Below are 10,160 nucleotides of genomic sequence, written 5' to 3' on the forward strand. Positions count from 1 at the left end.
AAAGGGTCTTCACTAATTTGTATTTTTGTGGTGATTTTATTTCTTGATTTTGTAGTTGCTCGTTTACGCCACCAGAGGGAGTATCCCCTTAAGGTGAGTGGTGGTGAGGGAGGCTGCACCAGCTTTCTCTCCTCATTCACAGAACCATGAGCTAAACCGAAGACTGTCTCATGTATGAGACGTGTCATGTCTCGATCGGCACACACTTACTGGAAAGGAATTATTTTGATTAGCCTACTCATCCGTTTCGGTTTCATTGAGGAGATGACTTAGTCATGATAAGACACGTGTCATGATTTGGTCTTATTTAGTTTTGTATTTCAGTGTTTAGGTTTCCTTAATTTCTCCTGTCCTTCTTAGTGTTGCATGTTTCCCTTGTGTGTTTTTGTCCTTATGTTTCATAGTTTAGTCTTAAGTGTTTCCTGTTTTCTTTTGTAGTTTTTTTATCCTTGTGTTTCTTTGTTCTAGTGGTTATGTTACATTCTTGAGTTCACTGTGTATCTTCGTGTTTCTTGATTTATGTTCTAGTCTCCAGTGTTTCTTGTCTTGTGTCTATTCCTGCCTCCAGTGTTGATTTGCCCTCATTGTCTTCACCTGTGTCATTAGTCTCACCTGTGTCTGATTACCCCCTGTGTCTATTTAGTCTCTGTGTTTCTTCCCCTCTATGTCAGTTCATTGTCGTTTGTCGAATGTTTTAAAACCCGCCTCAGTCTGTCGTTAGGTTGACTGAGAGTTAGCATTTCCAGCATGAAGACCGCCGTCGATGGGACTCCAAAGCCCGCTGCATGAACAGACGGGTGACGTCACTCAGGCTTCGTCCATTAATATTTACAGTCTAGTGTGCGGCACTGACTTCACTCCAGCCTGCTCCCTGCTGGTTTGTCAGCTTCTACTGAGTGCTACCTGGTTGACTTGTAGCTCATTTTATTAAACACATAGCCAGGAGTTGAGACAGTGTTGTTCTTCATGTAATATTCAATATCATAAAATGGATTTAAATTTAACTTGACGTTAAAAGCAGGGTTGGTCATTTTCAAAAACCTAACGTGATTCTGAAAGTAGCATTCCCTCAGTGCTCCGTCTGCACCCACCCCCTCCCCTCTGTGCTCCCTCAAAAGCCACGCCCCCTCACTTGCGTGCACGAGTGCCGTTGCTGCAGAAGCGGACCTCAGCTCATCACTTTTATTGTGCAGAAACTACGTCGTCTCAGAAAATGATCAACCCCGCCTTCAAGTATAGACAAAAAAACATTACCGCTTTACATTTTTTCAGATACACGCAGATCTATACATGAATTCAAAGTTGTTGTTGTTTCTTTAACTGAAAATAATTTTTAAAAAATGTGATCCACATCTTTAGTATTATCCAACCGTTTTGTCACGTGACCTCCTAAACAGCGTCTCTTCGGGGGCCCCCTTTCACATGAGCAGTTTTGTAGTTAAATGGAAACAGAAAGAGATTTCCCATCAGGGGAGTGGTGCCCTCAGACTTCTCAAAAAACAGTCTGCCGGATGGAGAAAAAAAATGTAGATGGCGGAGAGGAAAAAACAAATTTAGTTCATTTTAAAGCTGGAAAGTTCTTCTCCTTTTATGATAGGAGCTTTTCATAAAGTTAGCTCGAACAGAAAGACTGGAATTATCTGTGCAGTTATTGTGTTGACCAATCAATCACTAAAATCTGTCCTAATGCACCCAACATGGTTCTCCTGAGCACATTTGTAGTCTACGTCTTTCAGTGATTCCCCTGTGGCCCCATCATGGTTTCAGTGGTCGTTACAGTTGTTTATTTCAGTTGAAATCAGAACTTTTTCGTTCTCGCTTAACTGTTTTCAATCACTTCTGCAGTGAAACTAGCAGGAATACCAGCCATTTCCTATGAGTGACCCACTTTCCTGTAAGTGCAACAAGAGAGCTGATGAAGCAGAACTGAAAGAGTTCATTCACCCACTGTTCACTGCTGACCTTCGTCTTTGTCCTGGGGCCAAACGCTTTTCACGGCTTGTTGGGCTCATTTCAAGGAGGACCGATTACTCATCCAAGTAGAAACATTTAAGGATTTGAGTGTTAACCCACTTCTGGCACAGATTTGTGTTTGGAACCCCCCCCCCCCCCCCCCCCTGCTGAGAATTAGTTTTGCCGAGACAAGTTTAAATCTGCACCCCCCCCCCCCGGGGTTGTTACGGGAATCTGGGAAGGGGAAGTAAACACGTAGAGCAGCAGGCCTGTTGATGGTCATTGCTGCTCATACAGCCTTAATAGGACTTGTTTTTCCTGTCAGTATCGATCCTGCCAGGAGAGGAGGGTTCACTCTCTGTACAGAGCAGCTCTTCCACACACACTTACGATAAAGATGTCTGCTGGGTTGCTGTTGCTGGTTTGTGCCGGAGCTGTGCTGTACTCTGCCGAGGCACAGGATCCTTATGCTGAGCTGCCTGATTACTACAAGAAGGGAGTGGACCTCACCTTAGAGCAGCTCAACTCTCATGTCGGGGTGCACCACCATTTTCGCTTCCTGAGAAGTTTGGAAAAGTCAGACATCGAGGTAAACTTGGCATCTAAGTTTTTAATCTCGTTATTGCTTTTGTTGCTTTTATCAAGCCTACAGCATTAAGATGGGACTCTGACATATTCTTTCAGAGAGGCTAAATATGCTTTATTCTTTATATTAGCATGGCTCATGAGAAACACTGATGGAGGTTACAGTGGATTTCAGGGAAAACTAGAAATCAATTCATAAAACGAATCAGCCAAATATTCAATGTGAATCTAAATATTTAAGAAAAAGACTGAAGTTCTGTGTCAGACTCCTCAAATCTGCTTCTAGCGTTTGGCAAACTGCCTCTGCAGTTCAGGGAATTATGGCTCATACTTTCACATCTGCTGCAGGTCAAATGCACTTTGAATCAACACGTTTTCAGCAGGGTTTGGTTGGATCCAAGGTGTGTCTTTGCTGGAATGTTTTTTGAAAGAAAAAGAAAATCTGACCTCCTTCGACTGGATTCTCTGAGCCGTCTTTTAAACAGTGATTGTTTTCAGAGGGCCAAGACAAATTATTTTGCTTTGAACACATCTGTCACATCAGAAAACTTTAACTGCACGTTCTGAAGGTTATCGACAGATTGCTGACTTCCTGTCATTTTGAGATTTGGTTTGTTTTGTTTTGTCTTTTAATTAGTGCAACCAAGAGGTCATCTCCTAAATGTTTCCTGAGCACTGTGTGGGTCCACAAAAAGTAACCTGGAAACAACCCAAAAAAACTTTTCTGATGATTTCACACTGATAAGATCCAAGCGGCAACCTCCTCTGTTGAAAAATGAGGAAGTGCAAAATCCTGCAGTTCATTGAGTGTCCACTAGAGGCTGGCTCCAGGAGCACAGGAAGTCACATACACACCCATTCAAAAAAAGTCTGTTTTTACATCAGAAATCAAAATGTTTACAGCCTGGTACAAAAAAAAGAAATAGGTCTGATTAGCTCATGATGACTCCATAGACTTCTGCACTAACCAATGGGTGACGTCACTCCGGCTTTATCCACTTTAATTTACAGTGTTAGACCCTTTACAGATTAGTATTGTTCCTGTTGCAGCTTTAATTGATTGACGCTCAAACACGGTACTTTTGCTTTAACATCTGAAAATTAATTTACACAGACTGAAAAGAATCATCGCACGTCCTCAGCATGTTGTTTATTCTGATAACAACAGAAGCATATTAGGTCCTTTACAGCAAATCAATAGTGGAGCTACGATTTGAGCTACGTGGTGAGTCTAAATGACTCCATAACAAATTGATCAGAAAAGTGACACGGTGACACTGTAAAACACACCACATGGTTAAATTGTATTTTTACCAAGAAAAAAATGAACCATACACTATTTCAGCGGAGCAAAGTACAGGCTGACTATACACAGGCTGCACCGCTCAAGTCTGCAGGGGTTCCAGCAGAGGGCGCTCTGTTACACATAAAGTACCAGTCCTGTTGGAACATGGAAGAATATATTATAAACAGTATTTACACAATTAAAGTAGTAAAATAAGGGCATGATGGCAAGTGGAATCATAAACACTTCTACATTTGCAACTCGTATTTAAATGATTTCTTACTCTCTTGCAGTCTGGATTCGGTACGAGATACCTCTTCCACAATTTCTACCTGAAACCTACCAGGTGTCCCAAAGGAACAACCGACTCCAGTCCTCAGCGATGCCCCTTCAGGAACGACAGAGTGAGTGGATTAAAAAAAAAAAAAAAATAGAAAAAGAAGCATTCTTGTCAAATATATGTAACGTGTTCAGAACATTAACATCATCCTTGTGTTTTTAACGACCACCCAGCCACTGATGGACTGTACAGTTTGCTACAAAACAGCAGCAGACCAGATCGAAACGAACCCAAAACCATATCTTGACTGCATCCAGAAACCGAGACTCACAGAGGTATACTTTTCTTCTTGTCTTAACTGTGATTGATTTGGATTAAAGCCCACAAAGCTCTTCGTTGTGTGTGTTCTTAGGGTTAATCTGACATCCCAGCAGGCTGTGTTGTCTACTCTTAACGTGTTTACTCTCTTGTTTCAGGCGATGAGGACGACAAGGATCGAGCACTGCAAAAAAATGAATTACAACAGTGGAGCTCCTACACTGTTGGCTGTTAAGCACCCGTCCTAATAAAACTATAAAACAGCTCAAATGAACACGCTAACATACGAGCAAAAATGATTCATAGTCAAACTGTTGCATGCTTACTTCCTTTACTGTGAGAGACTCTGACATGCCACTGGTCATGGTCACATCCAAAGAATAGTCCTCATTGTGCTCGTACAGTAAAGTCACAGTATTCCTGTGTAATTAAAAAAAAAGAAAATGCTATGATGTAACTTGGATTAACGTGATCAGTTGTGTGTGTTTTTATTGGCTCCAAATCTCCTCCAGCATATCTGCCCCCTGCAAACAAACACACCCGCTCTCATTCAGAGTTGAAAGTCCGTGCAAACAGAAACAATGAAGTCGAATTTGAAAAAATACCCCTCTATTTAACACCAAGACGCGCTGTATCTTGCTTAAGTTCACAGTTATTTCTATAACAAAATAGAGAGTGAAAGCGCCTGTGAGTGTGATGGAATTTGGTGCATGTCTGAAGGTGCACAGACGTTTAGCTCATTCTCTGCCCTGCTGCACAGCTGATACTGTTAGCCCTGACTATGCCAACCAAGGTCACTTTGTGTCCCTGGATTGTTTAGTGTCTGCTCTCTATCGTCTTAAACGTCACGTTCAAGTTTTTGGGCAAGACACTGTATCACGTGTGTGCTGCAAATGCCTCATATAAACATCTTCAACTTCAGCTATCTGAGTCTCCTGAATCTTTCTCGTGTGAAGTCAAGTTTCTGCAGAACAGTGAGGAGGTTATCGCTGGTTATAAAAACAGACTGACGTTCTGTATGACCCACTGAAGCAAACAATACAAATAAGTGACCAGATTCACGGTTTCTTTATTATTATTTGTCACGCCTGAAACCCATGCTGCAAGGTAAGTGTCAGACAGAGGGTTTACTGAACCAGTCAAATGCTTCAATGTCAAAGAAATGATAAGGTTTTGTCCTTAGAGGTGAAATTGTTAAATATTGGGAAGGGATCATGAAGTAAAGAAAACAAAATGAACAGATTAGTTTGTCAAATGTAACGATGAGGCGGTGTCACAGCACTACTGGATAGATGTGAACAGCTGATGTCAGCACGAAACTACGAATGAGTATGCATGAGTTGTTTGTGAAATAAACAACAGCCACATGACCAACTGGTCTGACATCCTGACTTCTGAACTCTGCTGAAGCTTCGTATGGCAGCTTGATGCAGGAAATGAGAGCCTGGAAGTTACTTCCTCTCTAAAGCCAGCTGTGTCCACATGTGGCTCCTCCTCATCAATGTGTTAGCATCTGAACACACAGCAACACAACTCGGATTTCTTTTTTTCTTTTTTTTTAAATGCCTTATTTGAGATGGCAATCAAGTAAAGTTTTTACTCAAGCTTTGACAAGATATGAATCATTTGACACAACCTTAGAAGAAGGTGGCCTACCTGAAAAAGATTGAGCCCCCTTTCAGCCCCTTTCTTCTTCCAGAATCTTTTTTGGGCTTTTTGCCTTTCTTTGATAGGACAGTGGATGAAGTGGGAAATCAGGGTAGAGACAGAGCGGGGAACGACCCACAGGAAAGGATCGGCCCGGGTTTGTATTGAACCCGGACCGCCCACTTGGAGGGCTTTAGCCTCTGTACATTGGGCACAACCTTACCACTAGGCCATCATATTTTTTTTGCAATATATTCATAGGAGACATTCAGACAGAGCACATCTTTGTGCACTTCTGTAACTTACAGTACACCAACTCAAACTCAAACTGAATAATTTAAGAACAACATTAAAGGTAGTTAAGTGTGAATATTTTGCTAAATTGTACAGAAACCTTCAATCAAATGAGTTGGTTTCTTGGTTTCTAGACATTACGTTAGTCAGCTGCTTAATGTGTGCTTCATAGGGAATCGGATACATTATGGTACATTGTGTAATAGCTCTTTTTTATGGATTTAAAAAATCCTGTTACATAAGAGTTGAAAACATACAGGTCGATACAATATAATTAAATGTAATAGCATCCTGACGTTTAAGGTTTGCCAAAATGTGACTTTCAAACTTGTCACAGACGGAAATCAGGACTAGTGCAAACATGTCTATCACTTCTCCTGAGTGAAGAAACTACTCCACTGATTTGCACTCATGGATAAAGCTGATGCAGCGCTCACTTCTGCATTCAACACTCCTTATTACGGTGTTAAATTACTAAATTATCTTTCAAAATGTACATATGTGTCCGTCCTTCAGATGAACTCACTCACCATCATGTCTTCTTTCACAGATCATACTTGGTGTCATAAGAGACCAAACCATGACTCCCAAGACCCTCTAACAGGAACATTCAATTCTCAATTAAAAAAAAAGAGAGCGAGACACTCCGCTGTCTGTCCTAGCTCTTCTCTCCACACCCAGCTTACAGAAGGCATTAAAAAAGCAGTGAGAGGAAGTTGTCTCCTTCACTTTGTTTCCTCTGTTTCATTCTGACTGACTCTTTAGTACTCCATATTTTGACTGATAGATGGATCGATTTTCACATTATTCTGGATACAGCTGTTTAATGCATGAAGTGTCGTTGCAGTTTACAGTTAACAATTAGCTTTTTATATGAAGTATATACTAGTTGCATAATGCTTATTGTGTGTATACATTTAAGTATAAAGAACAAAAGTACCATTCAGTCTAATAAAAATGGCAATGCACAAGATAAATTGCAAATATAATACAACAAAATATGTGTTTGTAATTCATTGTGAGTGTTTTTAAGGCCTGATAAAAGCACACAAAGATAAGGAATTCACACGTGTATGGATGCAATAAAAAAGCCTTTATTTGACTCAAGATTACAAAATCACCATGTTTACCATCTCAAGTTAAGATCTCTTACATTTTTAATTCATCACTTCATGCCTTTGGATTTAGCGGAGCTCCAAACTTCTTCACATTCCTTGTGCACCAGCAGTTTCCCATCATTGGTCAGGTGAAGACGGCACATGTTGCATTTGGTGTCGGAGGAGTTTGTGTGCCACTTTGGTTCGTCACACTTGTTTTACATGACCAGGTTACAGTCGGCCTGCATGCACACGCGGAGGACGTCTGATCCTGCGGTGTCTGAAGACCACACAGGCGTCCAGCCGTAGACGACAAAGTTACCATCATCCTGCACACAGAAAAATATAAACATTAAGCTGCAAACAGGGTGCACAAACGCTCACTCTTTAAGAGTAAATATTCACATGTATATGCATCATAATAACTGTATTTATTACTCACCTGGAAGACAGCCTTGTACTCTCCATTGTTGGAAATCAGGTAGTCTCCCTTGCGGAGCTCATCATTTTTAGACAAGAAGTTCCTGCTCATGATTCTGCAGCAAAAAGAAAATCAGAGCTGTATTCCACTGAAACACTGAAAATGTGTTAAAGACATATTTTTGTACTTATGTTTGCAATTCCCAATAAGCCTTATGCTTTATTCTTAATTTTAACAGCAACATTAACAGTGCACTGCAAAGACATCTTCATGCATTAAAGAGATCTTGCAGAGAAATACTTCATTCCATGCATTAGTATAAAAGTATTCAGTACTTACAGGTTTGAGTGTTCAACCTCAGGAAGACTGCAGCCGAAGAGAAGGAGAGAAGTGCAACAAGTGAATTCTTCTCCTTTTTTATACCTTTATAAATTGGAGGGTGGAGAGAAAAGGGGGGGGAGGGGAGAGGGGGGAGTGACTCCCTTTTCTTTTTTAGTGAGAACTGAATGTTCCAGTTAGTGAGTCTTGAATCCCCCTGAAGTATCAAACCATGTCGTCATGGATTTGAGTTTTTTTTTTTACGACACAAGCGTGATCTGTGAAAGATGACATCATGTGAAAGATGGGGCACATATGAGGAACATTCACACCATAGGAGGCTTATATGCACAAGAATGTGTTGCGTCCCTTGATGCTGATGAGTGGAGTCATTACATCCCTCAAGACAAGTGATGGACATGTTTGCACTGGTCATGAAATCAGTCTTTAATACAGGATGTAGCGTGACAAGTAACGAAACCTCACTCATACTTTGGCATACCCCTTTATCCCAGTCGGCTATTGAATTTGTTTACTGAGACCTGTTTTATCCAATCGTCCATTTGCATTCAAGGGAGAGCTGTGACTATGTAACAGGACCTTTTGTTTTATTATAAGGCCCTGCACAGTTTTACCATATGGAATCTAAGTTCCTATGAAGGATGCACGCAGCAGCTGTCTCTGCATGCACACTTAATCCCTCAGGAGAAGTGATGGAGGATTAGGCTTAAGTGAAAGCCTCGCACACACTTTACATGAGTTGAAAACTGATTGGGCTACACAGTTTGATTAGCCAGATCTTCAATTTGTATCCAATCAGTGAAGAGCTTTTTAGGGGGAGCTGTGATTGTGTAACAGGAAACTGACAAAAAGAGGGGCTCATTGTCTCACTTCACTTCCCTCTGCATGTTGTGGAAGGTACAGAATGTTCCATGTCACAAAGCCAAGTTTGTACGGAGGATGCCGATGCACACAGCAGCAGCACATGCCAAGTTTCCTATAGGCCTATTTGCATCAACCACATTCCATGAAGAACACATAAAGCACAACCAAACTTAATTGTTGTGTACTCGTGTACTGTAAGTAAAAGTTATAGGTGCAATCTTACTGTATAGGTACAAATTATTATCGGTTAGATGAACTTCAACTATCAACAGAGAAGGTGTTTTTTGCAGAATTTCCAGTTTGAGAACAATTTCTGATATATTATTGCATTATTAATTAAAAAAAAAAAGTAAATGTAAAGTGCAAATGCAAATAGCGAGCTTTTTTCAATAGGCTACATAAATGTGTAGCGTCTGAAAGTGTCAGAAGCATCAATGAAGATTCATGTTCTCAGCCTTAAAGGTGCACTGTGTAGATTTGGGAGTGACAAGGAGTGAAAGAAGTCCATACTATATTTTCTGAACTAAATACACAAACTTTATTCAAAGGAAAAAATGGGTCCCTGGAACACAGTTCTTCTCCAACTTTCACATTTCTCTACCAAAACTCCATAGTGCACCTTTAACTAGAATATTTACATTTCCAGCCAGAAACATGACAGAAGCTGTTTAGAACAACTTGAATGCAGTGTTGTAGTACTTCAAATTGGACCTGTCTCGTGACCACCTTTTGAAGGTCTCAGAATCTAAATCATTTTTACTCTTCTCGGTCTCGGATTGGGCGGCCTCTGGATTTTAAATGATGAGCTGCAGATAAAGATGAGAGCAGCAGATTACGAGTTCACCGTACTTCTGTTTTAACGTTTAGCTTTGTTATAATATCCTTCCTGTCCTTGTATATCCAACAGTGATTCCAGTGTTTACGCTAAGCTGGAGAAAGGATGCTCGGCCTTTAACCTCAGGTTTATTCTTTGTTGAATGTTTTGTAGTTTTTTCTAAGTTTTAACTACGCACGAGCCGTGCCCTTACTGATAGGAGTTTAATTGATTCCACTTGTTGATGATAAGTCCATTTAGGG

At 40.7% G+C, this 10,160-nt stretch overlaps 1 protein-coding gene across 1 annotated transcript; it reads right to left on the minus strand.

The window, feature by feature from the left end:
* Window positions 1–7,436: 7,436 nt before the first annotated feature.
* On the minus strand, window positions 7,437–8,348 carry LOC132994421 (B-type lectin plumieribetin-like). The gene is given in 3 exon segments (XM_061064761.1): window positions 7,437–7,788; window positions 7,902–7,995; window positions 8,220–8,348. Coding segments are annotated over 2 exon segments (351 nt in total). The 5' UTR covers window positions 7,992–7,995; window positions 8,220–8,348; the 3' UTR covers window positions 7,437–7,527.
* Window positions 8,349–10,160: the final 1,812 nt, after the last annotated feature.

The sequence above is a fragment of the Labrus mixtus genome, chromosome 19, assembly GCF_963584025.1.
Source record: "Labrus mixtus chromosome 19, fLabMix1.1, whole genome shotgun sequence".
In the NCBI taxonomy this organism is placed as follows: domain Eukaryota; kingdom Metazoa; phylum Chordata; class Actinopteri; order Labriformes; family Labridae; genus Labrus; species Labrus mixtus.